Genomic DNA, 22,301 nt, shown 5'->3' with positions numbered 1-22,301 from the left:
GGTCATATAATGGAGGGGGAAGTTTCCAAAGAAAGTGAAAGATAAGGATACCCTCTATCAAATGTTCTCTCTGTACAGCGTGGTAGGTTATTCGTGTTCAGGATTCCCCGTTATTTATTTTATAATTAAAATTTGTGCAAATGAATGTACCGTAACATACCACTGGTCCGTATTTGTATTCAGAAATTTGAATGCATCTCACTCTGGAAGATTATTGTAAGTCACCCGTTCTTCTCCCCCCCCCCCCCCCCACCTCAAACAACATCACCATCACACACATGCATGACATTGCAACACATAGGAGGCAGAGGTGCGGGAACGTTACATTAAAATGATCAGAGGGCAGTGCATTGCCTCCTCCCACCTCCCCTCCTCCCACACAACCCTTGATTTTCTTACGTTAAATGTTAAATATGAGACCAGATGATGCTGTAATATTCCTATTTCAGGAAAGATTAATGATTTCGTGAATGATAAATCGCTTACTAAACTAAGCATCTTACTTCTTATAGGTTGGAACAAACACTCGTATGGTGGTGAGGTACAACGTAGGTTGTATATACTATTCTATTTCATAATAAAGGCATCTAATTTATTTCAAGAATATCATCCGCAATAAATCGAGAGAATTAGATTTATTACTTCGAAGTTCAAGAGGTCCAGTGTGGAGTACGTTGTGATGACCATCTCCATTTTGGTCAATATATATTGTTATGGTTTACTAGCGTAGATAACCACATGTAGTATGACGTATTTGTAAGTGATTGATATCGTTAATATATACAGGGCCGTAGCCACGGGTTGGGGTGAGGGGCATGGTAACACGTGCCTTCTCAACTTCTCTAAGTATTTGTCCCTCAATCTAAAAAATTGAATTCGTATAGACGATAAGACATGATAAGACATGTAATATCAATACAGGCGTTAATTAAACTGATCTTCCCTGACACTTAAAATGGGGGTAAATTTGGTTTTCAATCTCATTTATATCTAGAAGTCCTGCTACATGCCTGCTTTCGTTTATAACTTAGTAGTCTACCTGTTAGGTGCGTCTCTCTGTAATTCTTCAACAGATATGAAGCCTCCAACAGCCGAAGCTCGTCTAACCAATCGATAAGTACGTTAACCTTTTGTTCGTTGAGCAGGTCATGACCTTGCAAAGCAGCGAATAATTCTCTAGCGTTGGTTATCAACTCTCTCCTGGCAGGACTTATATCTTCACATAGGAAAGCTAAGTCCTGGACATTTTTCTCTGTCAAGACATCGGATACTTTCAGAAGAGTGAGTCTGAACGGCGACGTAGAACTTGATGACGTCATATCGAAGAAAGATTATCCCTATTACTGCAATTAAACAAAGCGATTCACTAATGAGTTGCGTGACAAATGAAATGGCACTCTCCAAAAACTTATTCAAACTGCAAATATTTCCTATCATTGTCCAGTACTTTGCATAAGTTCATTTGATTGTTGAAGTTAACTTTTCTCGTGCCTTCCCGCACGTTTTGTATGTTTACTTGTTTGTTATATTTCTGTGAAAACAAGGTTCAAGGAATTAAGTTTGTCTGTATAACATGAATATTAGTTTCTAGAAGTATCTATAAATACTTAGAATTTTATTAAAAAACAGTAATCTCCAGACATGAACTTATTGGAGGTATAATTGGGTAACGTTTTAAACTGTTATCAATTGAAAAACATTACTTGTTTACACGGAAGAGAGCCTCAATGCAATGCAGAGAAGGGTTTAGAATGTTTGAATATTAGAGCTGTTATTGGATTGTGTAATGTTATGACGTCAAAGACAACCGTTGCGAGCCGGAAATGCGTGTACCAGACTCCGTGTAAAAATTTAAAATATGGATAACATGCAGTATTGTGTTTATGATTGTATCGACAACCACCAGTTTCCTGACAAATTCGACGAGTCGGAATTGGGGAAAGGTCGCTTTCGCTATTTTGTTATGTGAATACAATACTAGTCTCTTACTGTCTTTATTCTTCGTGCACAGTTTCAATGTTACATAATTATTAGAACGAGATACAATATCCAACCAAAAGATATGAAACAAAACTAAAAATGTGTCAGTAGAACCGCTGATGACTTAAATATAAAGTTATATAGTAATATTGGCGAACTGTCAAAGCCAAAGCCAAAGCCAAAGTCTACAACAACGAGTCGAAGCGGTGCAACCTCTGTCTCACTGAAAAACTCATCATTATCAACGCAAACAAACGGACCCTCCTGAACAAACGCCCAGAGCTCATATCGAAGTGCCGCCACGAAAACAAGTTCTACATAAACAACTCCAGTCCAACCACCAAACACCGTCAAGGGAACCACACACATCGAAGGAGCGAGCACCGTAGGAAGGCAAAAAAAAACCCAACAACAGAACGGACGCAAAAGAGAATACACCAACAGCCGAACACCGAAGAAAGTCTAACAAACCCACCAACAGAACGGACGCAAAAGAGAATAAACCGGCAGAACAATACACCAACAACTCTATAATCCCGGCAACCCCGACGAGGATATTCATGGAGCATAACGTGAAGCTACCAGTTGTCTGACGATCGCTATGAACGCGTGAAACTCCGAGTTACAACTACTAGTGTTCCACTAGTCTCAACTAGTATCAACATATATATATATATATATATATATATATATATATATATATATATATATATATATATATATATATATATATATATATATATATATATATATATATATATATATATATATATATATATATATATATATATATATATATATATATACATATATATATATATATATATATATATATATATATATATATATATACATATATATATATATATATATATATATATATATATATATATATATATATATATATATATATATATATATATATATATATATATATAATATAATGAAAATTCACGCTTACTCCAAAAGAAAATATTATTAGAGAAAACCAGAGAAATAACATATGACTCATAATTGACAAATAAGGAGAAAAGCTTTAAAAAATATATTGGAACTTTCGGTCCCCCTGGGACCTTCGTCATCAATACTTGGCAGTCGAATGAAAGGTACAAAGTGTAACACAATGAAAGTATGACGCTAGACAAGTGTAAGTTGCATTGAAGGAATTAAAACCAAATAAACCATGACTATACAGAGAGCGGATTAAGGAGCAAAGAACGGATAACATATGCTTGTTAGAACTGATAGTTGTTAAGGGGTCCCAAGTCTTTGTTGAGGCCGGTGATGTGAGATTTAATACGAAAGATCCAATCGATTTCTTTACGTTTACGTTTAGTAGCTGATTTGAAGTTCGAGGCAATTAAAATACATTTTAAGTTTTTGAGAGAATGACTATGAAGGTTGAAATGTTCGGAAACTGGGAATCCTGCAAAGTTATCACGAATAGATTTTTTGTGATTATTAAAACGTAAGCGGAACCGGGAACCTGTTTCACCTACATAATTGCCCTCTTTGCAAAGTACACAGTAGAAAATGTAAGAGAGGGAAGGGGTCTTAGACTAAAGTCAACATTGGGAATCTTGACCACGGTGCCTGGGGTAATATGAGGGCATATTTGGCATCGAGGTTTACCGCAAAGGAAATTGCCTGCGGAGGTGGAAACTGAGTGGGGGAGTCTGGAGGAAGTGAGTAGAAATTAAAGGTTATGGGGTTGACGAAATGCTAGCATGGGGGTACCTTAAACGATTCTCCTACAGACTGATCGTCATTCTCTCAAAAACTTAAGTAGTTTTTTAATGCTTTGAAAGTAGTTCCTTTAGTGCCGATCGCTTCTCGGCCTTTTGGCTAAGATCATGTGTAGTATCTGTTCCCTTTCGAGGGGAATGGTGATGCACACCCGACGATGATCACACAGTCACAGTCCCGATGCAAGAGGACTGGGGCTGAGGAGCCGATCAGTCGTTTGGTAGTTTTGTTTTCGTGCCCAGGTTCTTTCCTGGGCGACTTTTCCTTAAAAAAAGTGCCATTTAGCGGCGACAAAAGCGCAAAAGCCTCCACCGGGATTCGAACCCGGGCCTCCCGATCTGTACACGGACACCCTTACCACTAGGCTATGGACGCTGTATATATATATATATATATATATATATATATATATATATATATATATATATATATATATATATATATATATAAATACAAAGCGTTCGTGCATTTGAGAGGAAAGCCACGTGTACCGGAACCTGAATTTTGGATATCTCGAATACGAATTCTTGATATCTCGAATTCAATTTCTGATATCTCAAGTATGTTTAAATTATTGAAATCTAGTGGAAATTAATTCGAGAAATCTAAGAGTGAATTATAGATATCTTTAAATGAATTAGAGATATCGGTAATTGTTAAATAAATGTTAAAATGGCGTTACATACGAGAGCTCTTGTATTTACATCCTTACATGGACATGAATAAGACTCAGATATAGGCCTATACCTACCGGGTACACATTCCATACGGGGCACAGGGGGAGGGGGTGGATTGTGCATTGTGGGGGTTGGGGTGGGGAAGCGACGAGCAGTAGAAGATGAAATTTTGATTTAAAGAGGTCACAAAGTTTCAGTATCTTAAAACTTGGATTCTCTGTAACATGCAAATGTATAGCACAAAGTCCATTATTTACATGTTTTTTTTAACGACAGGACCCCCTTAACACATTTTAATGGCAAAAGGGCACTTTTAATGACAGATATTGGGACCAAACGTTTTCGTCTTAAAACATAAGATCGTAGTGGTGCACTCGGTTGCAGGAAAAATAACAAAATTTGAGACAATTTTAAGCTCTCTTTTGTTTCTATATACAATTCTGGATATGTCATGATAGAACTGTGAAATAGATGTTTGCTTCATTAAATTACAGGAATTTGATCCAATGTGATCTCAGATCTGTGATGTCATTAAGACAGATCTCCTCAAAAAAGTATAATCTTCAAGGTATACTTTCCTTTGCTTCGTTTTGAAATGTAATGCATTCAAAATGTTTGCTTAATCGTTGGCTAACTCTCACCACACTGAAAACATAAACTAGTCAGTAACGCTACGGACTAGTGAATAACTAGTCAGTACACTAGTCAGTCATTACCGACTAACTAAAGTGTGCTAGAGTAGTCACGGCAATTAGTCAGTCAAGACCGACTAGGGAATAATTACGACCGACTATTTTATGGGTACTGACTAACGCCAATAACCTCGACCGACTAGCAAGTCTGGACTGACTAACTTGACCGACTAGCATTTTAGACTGACTAAGTATCCGACGTTTACAAAACTTTTCGCGGTAACAAATACACACACATAATTGGTCAACGTTTTGCGTTAAAATTTAGTGAACCAATCATAAGCACGTATTGCAACAAATGCATTGAATATGCAGATTTATCCCGTTCATGCGTTCGATCATGCGGCCGGCCGGTGGCGCGTCTGTACATGTGGCTTATAGTATATATAATAATATAGTACAGCTAGACGAGACTCAATTTACTACTACCATACCAAAGATAATTCACCGAAGGTGAAATATCTTTGCTACTACTACTACTACTACTACTTCTTCTATATGCTGGTTCGCTCGCAAGTGTACCGGTGCTGCAAATTCGTTTCCTCGTTATGATGGAGATCGAAGGGAGCATTCGCTGAGTAAAATCGATGAATTCATGACACTTTTATTTGTCAGCGTAGCAAAGGCCTAGCATAGGCCACAGGCTTTGTAACATTAGGCTATATACTTACTATATAATATATACTGCAGTAGTAGTATATAGTCTAATGTTACAAGTGCCTGTGGCATAGGCTAGGCTAATTAAGCCAGGCCTACTGAGTACTGAAGAGTGTACCGTAGGCTACTAGTACTATTAGTACTACTACTACTAGCACTGCAGGGTATACGCTCAAAACGTCCCCTGATCAAAACGTTCCCGCCTTTTTACCTACCAAAACGTCCCCGCTTTTTTACCAAAACGTCCCCGTTCTATATATATGCAGAACCAAAACGTTCCCAGGGTATGTAGGCTATAGGCTAGGCCTATATACAGAAAATATGTGATACTGATAGCCCTACTCGAAGATGACGAGTTCTGATGTCTGATTGAATGGAAGATAAAATATATAGGCCTAGCCTATTCAGAGAAAGGCGACATAAAATAGAATTTTAGTAATTGTTGATTGTAAATTTGTAGTCGCGTGACAATCGGGGAAAACGGAAAGAGTTTTAGTAACGAATGTCAGGGACATTCGGAGTTAGGCTGGCTGGATAAAAAGAATAGAATTTCAGTAACAGATGCATTGTAGTAACATGTTAATCGGGGGGAAATGGAAAAAGTCACGTAATGAATGTCGGGGACACTCGGAGTTAGGCTGATAGGTTAAAGAGATATAATTTGAGTAATGGATGTATTGTATAAATTTATAGCAACGTGTCAATCGGGGAAAATGGAAAGAGTTTAAGTAACAAATGTCGGCGCCCATACAAAAAAGTCCTGCAGGAATCCTGCAGGAATCCTATAGGATTCCTGCATATGGAACAGGATTCCCTCCAAATGGAGATTGAAATATAAACCACTTAGTGTTAGAAACTTGATTTTTTCATTGTAGAGCAGGATTCTTTTACAAAAATACATGATTCTTGAATTCACGATAAAAACTCTTCATTTACAAACATGAATCCTTCAAATGCAAGCAGGAATCCTTCAGCCACAGTCTGGAATCCTTCATACACATGCAGGATTCTTTCATTTACGTACAAGAATCCTTCATATGCATGCAGGATTCCATGATGCTTGAACAGGAATCCTTCATAAGCATGCAGGATTCCTTTATTTACGTACACGAGTCCTTCATATGCATGCAGGATTCCTTAATACACAAACAAGAATCCTTCGTAAACATGCAGGAATCCTTCATTAACCTACAAGAATTCTTCATACACATGTAGGAATCCTTTATACAAAATAATTAGGGTTGCATACAAAAATCCTTCACATATGCATACAGGACTCCTTCATATACATGCAGGAATCCTTCATACTGTATGCATGCAAGAATCCTTCATTCGCGTTGTACATGTATGAGTTTTGAAATTTAGAGAAATTTATCTCTATTATTTTCTCTCCCTCTATTAATTAATAGAGGCACTCCATTACGTTGTTTACTAGAAATATGCGAGAATGTATTTACATTGTACCCATGACTTTTAAAAGACTCTGCAAGATATTTTACAGGATTCTGGAGTCAATATACATGGATATTAACAGGATTGTGCAGGATTGTCTTTAAAGTTTATGCAAGATAATTTACAGGATCGTACATGACTTTTAAAAGACTACAAGATCATTTACAGGATTGTACATGATTACTAAAATGTTATGCAAGATAATATACAGAACTTTTAAAAGACAATGCAAGACAATTTACAGGATTGTAAAGGACTTTTAATTTTACAAATTACAAGATTTAACAGCAGTTTTGAAAGACTATTTACAGGATTGCATTGGACTTTTAATATATTTTCATAAAAAATTACAGGATTGTGCATGACTTTTAAAGGACTATGCAAGACAATTAACAGGATTGTGCAGGATTATGAAAAGATTATGCAAGATAATATATAGGATTGTACAGGACTTTTAAAAGAATATGCAAGACAATTTACAGGGTTGTGCAGGATTATTAAAAGATTATTCAAGATAATTTACAGGATTGTACAGGACTTTTGAAAGACAATGCAAGACAATTAACAGGATTGTGCAGGATTATTAAAAGATTATGCAAGATAATATACAGGATTGTACAGGACTTTTAAAAGAATATGCAAGACAATTTACAGGGTTGTGCAGGATTATTAAAAGATTATTCAAGATAATTTACAGGATTGTACAGGACTTTTGAAAGACAATGCAAGACAATTAACAGGATTGTACAGGACTTTTTAAAGATTATGCAAAAAGAATACAAGATTTAACAGGAATTTAGAAAGGCTATGCAAGATAATTTACAGGATGGAACCGGATTTTTCAAAGACTGTGCAAGAAATTATACAGGATTTTAAAAGACTATGCAAGATAATTACAGGATCATAAAGGACTTTTCAAAGATTATGCAAGAAAATTTACGTGATTGTACAGGACTTTTGAAAGACTATGCAAGACAAATTACAGGATTGTGCAGGATTATTAAAAGATTATGCAAGATAATATACAGGATTGTACAGGACTTTTAAAAGAATATGCAAGACAATTTACAGGGTTGTGCAGGATTATTTAAAGATTATTCAAGATAATTTACAGGATTGTACAGGACTTTTGAAAGACAATGCAAGACAATTAACAGGATTGTACAGGACTTTTAAAAGATTATGCAAAAAGAATACAAGATTTAACAGGAATTTAGAAAGGCTATGCAAGATAATTTACAGGATGGAACCGGATTTTTCAAAGACTGTGCAAGAAATTATACAGGATTTTAAAAGACTATGCAAGATAATTACAGGATCATAAAGGACTTTTCAAAGATTATGCAAGAAAATTTATATGATTGTACAGGACTTTTGAAAGACTATGCAAGATAATATACAGGATGGAACCGGACTTTTCAAAGACTGTGCAAGAAATTATACAGGATTTTAAATGATTATGCAAGATAATTTACAGGATTGTACAGGACTTTTAAAAGACTATGCAAGATAATATACAGGATTGTACAGAATTTTTGAAAGACTATGCAAGATAATTTACAGGATTGTACAGGACTTTTGAAAGACTATGCAAGGTAATATACAGAATTGTACAGGACTTTTGAAAGACTATGCAAGAAAATTTATATGATTGTACAGGACTTTTGAAAGACTATGCAAGATAATATACAGGATGGAACCGGACTTTTCAAAGACTGTGCAAGAAATTATACAGGATTTTAAATGATTATGCAAGATAATTTACAGGATTGTACAGGACTTTTAAAAGACTATGCAAGATAATATACAGGATTGTACAGAATTTTTGAAAGACTATGCAAGATAATTTACAGGATTGTACAGGACTTTTGAAAGACTATGCAAGGTAATATACAGAATTGTACAGGACTTTTGAAAGACTATGCAAGAAAATTTACAGGATTGTACAGGACTTTTGAAAGACTATGCAAGATAATTTACAGGATTGTACAGGACTTTTGAAAGACTATGCAAGATAATTTACAGGATCGTAAAGGACTTTTAAAAGATTATGCAAGAAAATTTACAGGATTTTTGAAAGGCTATGCAAGATACCATACAGGATGGAACCGGATTTTTCAAAGACTGTGCAAGAAATTATACAGGATTGTAAAAGATTATGCAAGATAATTACAGGATTATAAAGGACTTTTAAAAAATTATGCAAGAAAATTTACAGGATTGTACAGGACTTTTGAAAGACTATGCAAGATAATATACAGGATGGAACCGGACTTTTCAAAGACTGTGAAAGAAATTATACAGGATTTTAAAAGATTATGCAAGATAATTTACAGGATTGTACAGGACTTTTAAAAGACTATGCAAGATAATATACAGGATTGTACAGAATTTTTGAAAGACTATGCAAGATAATATACAGGAATGTACAGGACTTTTGAAAGACTATGCAAGATAATTACAGGATCATAAAGGACTTTTAAAAGATTATGCAAGAAAATTTACAGGATTGTACAGGACTTTTGAAAGACTATGCAAGATAATAAACAGGATGGAACCAGATTTTTCAAAGACTATGCAAGAAATTATACAGGATTTTAAAAGATTATGCAAGATAATTTACAGGATTGTACAGGACTTTTAAAAGACAATGCAAGATAATTACAGGATTGTTTAGGGCTTTTAAAAGGTTATGCATGACAAATTAAAGGATTGTTCATAATTTATGAGAGAGAAGTTCTTCCAGTTTATAATTTAATACGCAGCATACACCTGCATTATTTTGATGTGATTGAGATGAGCTCGCATCTATATTTAGATCAGTGATTCATAGTCACTGAAAGTAAAACGCATATTGCCAAGTCAAGATTAAGGTTAAAATAAGTAATGTATAATTTATACTGTGATTCATCTTTTCCTAATTTATCGTTATTTTAAATTTTTGATATAAATTAATTATATTCATAATTTTCAGTGACACGAAACTCTCAAATTGGGAGGTCTAAGACAATTTTCTCCATTTTTGATAATCACATTGTGTACGAGGTTAAAGTTGACCTTTGACTCCAACACCATATTCAATTCGAAACCGCGAAGCAACGCGTAGGCAGCTGTTTAACTTTTGCACAGCGTAAGCATTGCCTGGCATAGTTTCACACGATCACTCTGATACAAATAAATTGATTTACAAAATAATTTTTGTGGAAATTTCTAAGCAACTTTCAACTGTTACTCACCCAAGAAGGTCTACAGAAGAATGGAATTATTTATCGCCTACCTGTTATTCCTTAAACTTGGAGGTAAAACTAATGTTAATTGTTAGGCCACTAGTACTATTATGGTTAGTGTAACCGTCGTTAGGCTGGCGTTTTGCAATGCACAAGTGCAATGACAGTGAGTAGCTGAGGCTTCTACTGTGGCATTCTTAACACCAAACTGCATTATACATCAGTTAACATAGTGTTATGTGTGTTTTGGGCTAGATTGAACACAGTGGCACATCATCTTCTATGTATTTCCAAACAAATGCTGGGACTAAGACTCAATACTTTATTTGAAGCCTACACTCATTTGGTAAAGAATTCCTGTAGTTTCCCATGTGAATCTAATGGGTACAGGGTAGGGCCTGTAGGCTATGTAGTATGTGGTTGAATAAAGCAAGGCTAAATCTTCAAACATACAGTACTAGTACAGTAGGCTGAACAAATTATGTTGGCTAGTCACCGGTATTATATACTTTAGCACTACTAGGCCTAGTAAGACTAAATGAAAGGATCGAAAGACAAACTTAGTGTAACAAAGTACTGATTCTTCTCTAGCCTAGATCTGAACAGGCTTGTTCATGTTAAGTGAGCAAGCAATATAACAACTAAAAACGATTAGGCCTATAGTATAAATATAGTAAGACGGGGTAAAAAAAAAACGTTTCCTTAAAGTTTAACATAAAACTCGTTAGGTAGATGCTTAGGTAGATATTTTAGCATTGTCAGTTGACAAGTGGGATTAACTTCCTAAATAGCCATAATAAAAAATTTCAATCACATTGAGCAAAGGAGAAATTCCAGAAAAGGGGTGGTTTTTTTTTAACCCGGCTGTTAGTCATTTTGGGGTAAAAAAAAACCCTGCTGGGGTAAAAAAAGTCCACACTGTTAAAACAACATACTACCAAAGAAAATGTGCAATCCCACCAGAAATATTTTCAGCACACTTTAGAAAAGCTTTATTTGCGCATTTTCAATTCAGTTCTGCATGAATTGACCTATTGCCAAACGATAAACTCAGGGAAACAAACCCCACCTTCCGATACTATGCAAGATTCTATCAAGACTGTTTAATACCCCCTAAAACATTATTGACCATGTTTTATGAGTTTTATTCTATATATCAGTATTACATCAAGCTGTGGGGTTGGGACTTAGGGTAGAGAATAATTTAGGGCTCTAAAAATAACAAGATAACCATATACAGCAGACATATATTGTGTTAGGCTATAACACTAGGCTAACATAGAAATAACTTAGGTTAAGAACAGGCAACAGTTAGTTATAAAAATGTAAATTATTATATTGGTAGAAATTAGAGGAGCATAGATGTACTCCCTGTGTCAATCATATAGCAATTCTAACATTCTGTGATAAATATAAACCATTTTGGGAGGAAATTAGGACTGGTCTTTTTTTATCCCAAACGGACACTAAACCCTGGGGTAAAAAAAACCCACGTCATTCGAGAAAACTGGCAGGTCGTGCAGGTAATTACATTACTGATTCATGTAGGTACACCTCTTGTTATCATAACCAAGAAACAAAAACCTCTATATCAGTTCTAATATTTTTGCGGGATAAAGTTAAAGGACAGTGTTTAGAACTTAAAAATTTGCTATTTTTAGAGTATGGGAAAAATCGGCGCTAAAAGTATCGGTACGCCGATGGAAAAGAATAGTAACAACCAATAAAGTATGTCAGAATTGACTTGGGCACCATGGTTTTCACATACACCATACAAAAATGTGTTTCTATTTCTCACGACTTGTAGTTGGGGGTGTTTTTTTTTTACCCCAACTACCCCTGTGGTTTTTTTTTACCCCGTCTCACTATAAGTTGGTTCAGTGCATTTTTGTTTCTAAAATTTTATATTTTTAGATCATTAAAACAAACAAAGATTTAGCCTATGTTGTATTATCTCTGTAGTCTGGGCATTTGATTCTGGTTGCAATGATGAGGACACTCTGGTTCAAATGTTCAGCTTTAAACAGTCTGCATCAAAATTTGGAATTGCTTTTTGAGACTATTGTGGAAGCAAATCTCACAACCTTTTTGTGGTAACAACTTTATTTCATTTTCTTCAAATGATGAATACTTCTTCTTTGCTGTTTCCTTTTTCCAGGAAGAATTGAAAAGCCAAATATCCAGGTCAAGGGTGAGGTTTCCTGTGATGTACTACACTAGTGTGGAGGCAGCAACAGAAGTGGAGAAAAGTGTTATATATGGCTTAAAGACATTTTGTGTTAAGTTGATATATGTGTACCCTTTGCAGGACCAAAGGGTTTATCCGAGAGTCCGAAAGCAAAGGAACAAGTGCCATAGAGAAAAAAGATGGAAGAGTGAGTTTAACTATTGTACCCAACTGTGTAATGACAATAAAGATACTTTTCATTACCTGTTTTAAAAGAAAAACAGTCTGGTACATCATTTACGTGCAAGCTTCATGAGTTAGGCGAATTTTAACAGACTTGGGATGATTATTTACATTATAAACATGATTATTAAGCTTTGAAAAATAACTTGGTGTTATACTGTGCAAAGCAAATAATTATTTGGATAAGCTGCTATTCCTGGCTTGTAATTTGAGGGACCTAGAATTAAATGTTTACCTCCCAATATGTTATAAAATTTTAATATATGTTTATGATAATGTGAGTTATCATGTGCTAAATCTGTATCTATGCTTACACGTACAGTATATCATATTTTCTGTTCACAGGTTAATATTGGTGCATTTTGGCTTCCTGAAGACAAGTGGGAGGCCATTTGTAGTTAAGAGAAACACTCTATGTTCGTGAAACTTTACTGGTGTCAATTTGGGGTACCAACACTTTAAAATGAAAGTCGTGAGGAACTCTTTCCCAAGATTCAACAGTGACAGAGATGCAAAACCGCTGTTGTCTCCAGTGAAGGTTGATGCTATGAAAGGTTAGTCATTATGAAAAGCTTTCAAACGAGTAACATTTATATTACAAGCTCATGACTTAGTACATAAGTGTACAAAATAATTTACTGGATAAGCTGTTTTCCAGGAGTAAATCATTTTGTAACACTGACAGAACTATTAATCAGTAGGATTATGCATTCCAGTAGCTACCATGGTGGTGTAGTTTTTCCAACCAAAAGATTGAGCGAACCCAAATTCTAAACCAAAACAAAAATTGTCCGTCTAATGTTTAGAAACAAAAGCTAGCTTGCCCTTTGCGAAGGGCAAAAGATCAAATGCATGCAAAACTGAAAAGACATTCTTTGTGTTGGTATATATATGAAGTTGCTAAAATCTCTGCTAATTATAGAACCATCTTTGGTGGTAGAAGTTCTTTACCATTATGTTATTTAAGCTACCTAGCTATTGCATTTCTTTCTGATTATAATGGAATACATAACCTCACTTGAAATTTCAAGTTTGTACAATTATGTTTATTGCTGTTGGTAAGCATACTACCTATATGTTGTTATAAGTTCATGGTCAGTAGAGGTCTAACTCTAAAATGCTTGTCAATGCTATAACTCAAAAAAAGAAAGTTGCTTTAAGTCATGGTGTATATTTTGCCCTTTGAGGGTTTCAGAACTTTGTGATTGTCATAATTCATAATTGTTGCTTCAACTTCAAAGTTCATCTTTCAATTAGGTGAGAAGGTTTTTCCTTTGGATTTGAGACAAAAGAATGTACTTGGTTGGACTGTGATTGCTAGTCCATACAGGTTGGATACCAACAGAGATAAATATTGTGAGACATTCTAAACCCCAGGAAAGTTTGAACTTAACTTTCCATGAAAGCACTCATCTAGCAATGCAAGAGAGTTTTATGATCACACTATTACTGTAAATCATGATAAGTCAATTCTTAATTGTTCATTCACTTTGTTTCTTGCAGCACGGAACGTTTGAAAGAAAGCTGCAATTTACTGAGGGAGCTGCAAGATTCAGCAAATACATATCCGAGAAGCTGACATCGATCATAAAACAAAGAAGGCCTTTAAACATTAGTACCATATTATTTGTTTTCAATGGATATTGCTTACCATTAAACAGTTTTTAGTTTCATTCAAACTGACAGCATATTGCTGTCACTTAACTTGTTAACTTGTACCGTCGAGTCGTGTCTGACCCTCGATGACCATGGCTTTCATCCTCCAATCCCTCCGGCTCCTGGTTGCCCCTCGCAGTCCATCCAGAGTCAGCCCAGTTGCCTGCTTGACACCATCCATCCAAAGTGGCTGTCACTTACAAGTTAACTTTTCAGAGGAATTTTTCCAGACAGTTCTTTTTTCAAAGTGGGAAGTCCTGTGCAATCCTGTAAATTATCTTGCATAGTCTTTCAAAAGTCCTGTACAATCCTGTATATTATCTTGCATAAGTCTTTCAAAAGTCCTGTACAATCCTGTAATTATCCTGCATAGTCCTTTAAAAATCCTGCAAATTTTCTTGTAGGAATCCTACATAAACCCTGCAGGATGTGGCCAAATCCTGGCATAATTCCTGCATAAAATCCCGCAGGATTTTGTGCAGGACTTTTTTGTATGGGCGGACATTCGGTTTTAAGCTGGCTGGTTAAAGAAATAGAATTCCAGTAACGGATACATAATATTGGGTCATTCCATATCTAATGACCAAATTTTGGAATATGTTGTAGTTCGACATCTTCCAAAAATCCCCAAATTTATTGTATGATTGGAACACCATACAATAAGCATATTCTGAAAATTTCAGTTGCATTGCTTCACAATTGGCGGATTTATCACACTTTGAAATTCCACAATTTGTCGCCACCGTGGCATTTTGGCATTTTCTTGACTTTTGAGGTCTCATTTCTCAGCAATTAAACATCCTACTACCTTTCTAATACAGATGCATATAGATTCTATCCAATAGAACAGGAATATAAAAAATTAGGCTACAAAAATATTGTTAGGTTAACTTAAAAGTGTCAAAAAATTCAATTTGTGTACTTTTCACTAAAAACATTTGCTATTTTTTATGATGAATTGCTCCTAAACCATTGCTTCAGGGTATTGATTCTTTCAGAGGCTATTATTTGTAGTACATATAATACAAAATAATGATTACAATGCTTTCCTATACTATACTTGCAAGTTGTGCAACTCTAAAGTTGCTATTTCATGCTGCGATTCAGCATGAGGTAGGGGTTTTGATGCCAATTTTTCTACCAAAGTAACCATGTTAGAGTTGTCAGGGGTTGATACCTTAATTATAAGTATAACGTTCTTACAACTAAACCAACTTCAGGGTTCTAGCTTTTCTCAATATTAATTTATGAAGTTGTTAAGTTGCTCCGATGTACAAAAGAGGTCGTCTTTGAAGGCCAATAACTCAAAACGCGTCATGTTGAAAAATCTGATAATTTTTTTCTGGAAGAGATTTAGTACCACCCTGTTTGTACAAAAAAAATCAGGAGGGTGTTTTGCCTTATTTTGAAATGAAAATTCCTCAAAGTTTGGGATTAAAAAAAAAACAAAAAACGTTATAGCCTGTTTGATGTTCCACGTGTATTGAGCCTGGGTATTGTACTTCAAGGTCATTCAATTCAATACTGTGCAGTTTTTAATTTCATATAAACAAATACTATTTGCAATGTTATTGTCTGTTTCTGGTTTAATTCATTTAATTAAAAGACTTAACTATAAAATGAATGCCAACCTGTACATACATGTACAGTGTGTACAGTACATACAGCCTATTGTGTAGACATTCATGTTTGTTTGTTTGTTTGTTTTGGTTTTTCAGATGCTATGGAAGCATAGACTGCAGTACAAATTCCAGAATAAGCGTAAGCCTCGGGACCTGAAGATTGAGGCTGTGCAGAAGAAGTTGAAAGCAGAACGAAAGCCACATTCACCTCCACCTTCTGCGGTGGACCCCCCAACTTACTGGGGAATGAAAAACTACCTCCCCAGTCGCCCTGCCTCGGAGGATGACCTGACCATAGCCACCCATATAGGGTGGCTGAATGCAGAAAAGAGAAGAAAACAACCAGATTACAAGACCGTGTCCTGCTCCATGACAAAGACCCTGGCAGACAGGAGAAAATGGATCATTTCATCCAAACCCAAACCAACGTTGGATGAAATCCAGGTCAAATACCCCTGGTTATTTGACGAGGACCAGGTAATTCAAATTTCTTGCTTGGCGGCTAAAGGGATCAAAGCAACTTTTCCGTCAAGAAGCATCCAATTCCTATTCATTTGTGTCTTGCGACATTAATTTAATTTTTATATTTGATATTAATTATCAATCTCAAGTTTCTCAGAGTCGTTTGATATCTATACATGTATTAACTGCTGTATTTGCCAAGGCAGTAGCAATTAATTCACACTAGGCTATAACATTCACCAGTTCATGTGTATAAAACGATCAGAATGAAAATAAATCTTCAAACAAATATCGCTATATTTGCCACGTGACCTAGATGGTTCCAAGGGCAAGAGTTCACTGCCGATTCGACGGGAGCAAGTTTGGTCTTTGGTAGAAATAAGCGGTTCCCATCCCGTCTTTGTTTTCTCCAACTCTCACGGGAGCTATTTCACTGCTCAGGAGAGCCAGACGACACACACCCTGATTTTGATTTCCTGTAGGATTCTGTCTGTGAGGGGGGGGGGGGGCTAATTTCGGAAGAAGACTACGAAGCGTCAGCTCTGCCAATTTTTCACAAATGATGACCCAAATGGAGCCATTTTGGTTCACCATTTTTACACTTTTGCATTATTTTGTGTGTGCGTGTCATTAGCGCGTCATTAGCGTGTCATTAGTGGACCTATCTGAGATTTGGCTTTTGCGACTGCACCCCCCCCCTTCCCCCCTTACCACCACCAATCATGCCCTGATAATGTAAAACTGTTCGCATAAATTTGTTATTGTTCCTTTCTCTTCAGATGTCAGAGGAGATGCAGAGAATAAAAGATGATGTGCTCCCACTGCAGAAGCGTCTGGCGAATGGACTAGACAAATACGCCACTGCCCTGATAAGGAGAGGACAAGGGAAGAGGAACCCTCACAGATTTTTTGAAGAGGTTGTTTCTGCCATACCTCTCTTCCAGGCAGAAAAAGACCAAGCAGGTACCATGATTCATTTCATAATGATATATAACAGCGTTTAAATCCAATAAAATGTGGCTGCCTACTGGATGTCCCCTTGCACTATAGGTGGAAAATGTGAGATTCCTGTGAACTAGAATGTATGGGAGAGACATACAGGTAGGTATTGGGGTGCTAATAATAACAGGTGGAGAAAAACATGTTGATTAGAGAGGCAATTTCCTATTTTTTTCCCTCAAATATCCAAGCCAGGTAAGTTGTGGCTATTTTTAAAGTGACTTATCTCTAACATGACAGGGTTTCCGCCATAACATTGAAAGAGGGTGGGGTTAGGGGTGTTTTGTAGCTCATGTTGCCGACGGCAGTAACATTGCGATCTTGCAGCGGTTACCAAACTGACGCGAGGTCAATGTTTGCACTTGTATACCAGGAGCTCAGTGAGTGTGTGCAGTCCCATCCCATCTGACACAAAAATAATTACACTTGTGTGTTAGAGAAGAAGGACTAATTCAGGATTCCGGTTTGTGTTCCTTGTTGAAGTGAGTGCATTCCATAAGCTGTTAAGAACACACCAATCCTGATTAATATAACTTCGCTGCCAAGCCACTCAACTGTATCTTATTCTTATTCATACAGTAATATTTTTGGAAGCAAATAGTAGCAGTGTATTCTCTCCTCAGCTGTTAAATAAACTCACTGAGCTCCTTAAATTGTTAAAAGAAATACATAGTAATTACCTTCTTTTTTTCTTTTCTACAGAAGCAACTTTGGAGGCTGCATTACTTTCCATCCCTGGGCTATTTCAAGAGCTGATCACTGACATTTTTCGTTCCAGTTGACAAAACGGTGAGTGTTTTTGATTTAGCAGTATTTCTCTTATACCATCTCCAACCTCAACATGTGCATGTGAGCAACTCGCTAATATTCCTTCAGCGGATAATCCTGATGATCGATGATCAACTCCCTGTTGAAGGACAATAAGGATGCAAGTGAACAAACTAAATGCATGTTAAAGTGATATACTTGACATGTTGAACATAGCTACAAGAATCTGTGTTTGGCTACCAGGCAAGCTTTGGGGGTGATGTCCATTACAGAGACATCACATACTAGGCAAATGGCATAGTGAGGAAGGGTGGTCAGTTCCTCCCCCCCCCCCATTGAAAACACCAGGTCCTCAAAAAAACTCCTCATTCACTAGTGGAAAAAGCCAGGAAATGTAGAACTTGTCAACTAGTATTGATTTTTACATTTCAATTTTTTTCCAGTTACAATTTTTTTCAATTTTGGCATAAAAACCTGCTACTTTGTGTGATAACACCATTTGTCCATTACATAATTTTATAATATTTTGTAATATGGCCAGTATTTGTTGCATGTTCAATGCAGCATTGTGATGTTTTGTGGTGCCCATCCATCATGGTCATATTGTCAAATTGGAAGGCTGAAAGGTAATGGGTCATGGAAAATACTAATTTTGTCATGGAAAACAATTTAATGATAGTAATTGCATTTTAAGATTTCTGTACAATTTTCTGTACCTTCGTGTTAATCTAACATGTTCAATTGACACAGGGTTCTATAGAAGAGTAGTTGTCACGACTCCCACCAAATGATTACCTGTATATTTGAGCGAAGGTAAGGGCTTCGTGAAAGTTTATCCATTTCCATTTAACTTTTTAGTCAGATATCGTAATATACCTCCAAGCAAGACTGTCCAATGTGACTAAAACTTGCCAAAATCTTTACAGCTGGACCATGAACAATAATCCCACATAGGATGTTCCATAATAGCAGACAATTATATGCAGTAGGGGTTAGGGTTATGTGTGTTTGAGCATCGGTCAAGGTTCCATGAATAAGTTTTTTGCCAAAAATGTTATCATCTATGTTTCAAACAAATCTATCAATGTGCCTAAACTTGCCAAAATCTCCACAGACTTGTGAAAGGTGCGATATACTGATCCACAATAGCAGACAATTTGCACACAGTGCATTTCGCATTTCATTCAGGCTCTCAAACAAGATTTATGAAATGTACTGTAACAATATGGTCTGCTGTTGTTGTATCACGTTTTTTTTTTTATCTATAAACTATTTCTTAAAGTGAATTTATACTGTGCTATACAGAGGCTATGGTATGCATGTGTAGGATTGTATTCAGTATTGTATTCTTTGAAAAAATGTCATCTTGTATTAGAGCTGTCACCAAGGACCAGTTTTAAGTGCTATATACAGAGGCTATGGTCATGCATGTGTAGGATTGTATTCTTTGAAATGTATTCACCTTGTATTAGAGCTTTTAATAAGGACCAGTTTTAAGTCATTACACATGCTATTACATTATCTATGTTGTTATTGATTAGAGAGAAAATTTTATTATATCACATGTTGTAGTGATATGATATCACATGTTGTAGTTATTAGTATTTGTTATCATATGTTGTAGTTACTAGTATTTGTAATAAATGTTACCTTCGGAGCTTGATTCATTGGTGTTTCTGCTTTTATCCATTTATTGGTTTGAATGAATTTCATGCCAGAATCATGTGTAGACCATGGACTGACTAGTACAGTAGTTAGTCCACTAGCTTAGTCGGTTGTTTACTGACAAGGCCTTACCTTAGTCGGTTATCACTGACTAGAGGCCTACCTTAGTCGGGGATCACTGACTAGAGACGGCATCTTAAATTAGTCGGTAGAGGCACCACGCTGACTAGCGCTACGTTAGTCAAACTCTAGTCGACGAATGACCGACTAATTTATATTCTAGTTCGTTAATTAGTCGGTGGTCACAAACTAGTCAATTGAATACAGACTAGTTTGATTGACTAATGCGATTAGTCGGTGAAGTATTTTACATTAGTCAGTTATATTAGTCCAGCCAGGATTGACTAGGCATAAAATAGTCGGTAATGATGGACTAGCAGTTGCTTAGTCAGTAGAGGCACCTGGTCCGAATTGAAACGAGCGGGAGCAATTAATGCCCCCCGCGAAAATAACAGCTTTTTCAATATCACCGGAAAGCGGCGAAGTTCAAGGTGGCGAACAGGGGCCAGCCGGTAACCTTAGCCTGATTGTTACAATATTCTTTTAATTCAAGTATTTTTTAAAGAAAAATAATTTAGTGAACAAAAATAAATAACACAAATGAAAACAAAAACTTTTTAAACGCATATGCAATTCCCAGATATATTGAACATTTTAATTACAGTTTGGTCAATCTTAACTAAATTTGTGATAAATACTACGACGAGAAAATAGTTCTTGCCTTTCTACTTTAGAAATATTGATAAACATAATTTGATTTAAGTTCAAATATCTTACAGTAAAAATAAGTGTTGTTCAAAATGAGCTGTTTTATTTTAAGTGTCAAAGAATAGTACAAGGGCATGTTATGACAGACGAAAATGAAAAGAAAGAACAAATTCATGATTTATTACTGACACACATGATTGGTAAATACAGTACAGATGATGTTACCATACACAATGCTAATAACATCAAAGAGAAAAGGTAAAACAAAGGAAAATAAATTTACAAAAGACAGATATAAAAATATATCAAAAAAGTGTCATGATGTAAGTTAGGTCTAAAAAGAAGGAACATGATTAAAACATTTTGTGAATAAGACATTGACACATATGATTGGTGGGTACATTACATACGATGTTTCCCAATACGACACTTCTTACAGCAAAAAGAAAACGTAAAAAATAACAATAAGAGAGAAGAAATAAACGGGAAAACAAACATGGATAAAGATATCAGAAGAGTGCCATGATGTATGTTTGGTTTAAAGCAAGGGTTCCCTTACTGGGGTGAATGAGCCCCCAGGGGGTGCGAGAGTCCATCTCATGGGGTTTGGGAGACGTTTCTGAAAGTCAAAACTAGAGTACTTTTTGTTGAACTAAAATCTGACATATCATGTAAATTTAATAATGTACAAAAGTCGTATATATCGACAAACCCCTTTCGCGTTCCATACGAATATGTTACCATAGTAATAACCTACCGTACCGTGCGCGTCATAAATAACCGAATTATGAAACACAGGCTGCATTACTTTGGTGAAGTTGGTATACGCATGGCAGTACGTCGTGAAGATAAAGAGCTGATCTGATCTTGAAGTTTCCAAATAAATATTTGTTCATCTCTTGTTCTGTTTTTTCACAATATTTCACTATATGAACTTGATCTTTTACGAAGCACTAGTATACGTATTATAGTATTATCATGACTCAGATCGTGTCTCGAAAAGTTCGGGGTTCGTGGACAACGCTGACATCCACAGGAGGTTCTTGGGGGGGGGGGGTAAAGTTACGGAAACCCTGGTTTAAAGAAAAGGAAAATTGCTAAAACATTTTTTGAATAAGATATGCTACCGCGACGTGTTTTTCATCCACCAATTCATAAAAGTTAAATTTGGGGAACACAATACAGAAATACAAAATATTCTGTTTCAATTATAAGTCACAGTATAGGCAATATCTGAAGTACAATATGACCTCAGATAGTGTCAGAGAAGTACATTGACCGTGACGGTTGTAAGATTGGAAAATTAAATGGTCATTTTGTCGGCATACTTAGCGATTATTAGCAATATGCATGGTTTACTATTATTGGCTAAGGGACAGTATATATAATTATACCTAAAATAATAACAAAACCGAGAAAACCAAATAGATCGGGAACTTTTTCGTTTAGAAGCATATCCTAATAGCATTGAATTTAAAGCGGTAATGACTTACGGCCAAATGTTAAAAGGAAAAGAAAAT

The 22,301-nt window shown here is 35.8% G+C and overlaps 2 protein-coding genes and 1 pseudogene across 4 annotated transcripts in view; 2 read left to right on the top strand and 1 right to left on the bottom strand.

Moving 5' to 3' along the window:
- The window catches only part of LOC139983811 (uncharacterized), a 58,844-nt gene that overhangs the window by 2,727 nt on the left and 33,816 nt on the right, over nt 1-22,301 (bottom strand). Inside the window, exon 2 of one of the 3 annotated variants that reach the window (XM_071997600.1) lies at nt 1,040-1,343. The exons of the other annotated variants lie outside the window; for them this stretch is intronic. Within the exon in view, the coding sequence (XP_071853701.1) occupies nt 1,040-1,319 (280 nt within the window). The 5' untranslated portion in view covers nt 1,320-1,343. The remainder of the gene's footprint in view (nt 1-1,039; nt 1,344-22,301) is intronic. 3 annotated transcript variants of the gene reach the window in all.
- Nucleotides 3,806-3,882, top strand: LOC139983915 (U2 spliceosomal RNA; annotated as a pseudogene).
- On the top strand, nt 8,475-22,289 carry LOC139983823 (uncharacterized). The gene is made up of 6 exons (XM_071997638.1): nt 8,475-10,503; nt 12,590-13,395; nt 14,345-16,596; nt 17,361-17,544; nt 18,283-18,369; nt 19,099-22,289. The coding sequence occupies exons 3-5, from the start codon at nt 16,183-16,185 to the stop codon at nt 18,360-18,362; spliced, it is 678 nt and encodes a 225-aa protein (XP_071853739.1). The 5' UTR covers nt 8,475-10,503; nt 12,590-13,395; nt 14,345-16,182; the 3' UTR covers nt 18,363-18,369; nt 19,099-22,289.

This window comes from Apostichopus japonicus, chromosome 16, assembly GCF_037975245.1.
Source record: "Apostichopus japonicus isolate 1M-3 chromosome 16, ASM3797524v1, whole genome shotgun sequence".
NCBI lineage: Eukaryota > Metazoa > Echinodermata > Holothuroidea > Aspidochirotida > Stichopodidae > Apostichopus > Apostichopus japonicus.
This window is presented reverse-complemented; position numbering and strand designations above follow the sequence as displayed.

Coding starts and splice junctions, on each gene's coding strand:
- LOC139983823 (XM_071997638.1), top strand. CDS start 16,183: ATGTTTGTTTGTTTGTTTGTTTTGGTTTTTCAGATGCTATGGAAGCAT. Junction 16,597..17,360: donor GGTTATTTGACGAGGACCAG/GTAATTCAAATT, acceptor CTTTCTCTTCAG/ATGTCAGAGGAGATGCAGAG. Junction 17,545..18,282: donor GGCAGAAAAAGACCAAGCAG/GTACCATGATTC, acceptor TCTTTTCTACAG/AAGCAACTTTGGAGGCTGCA.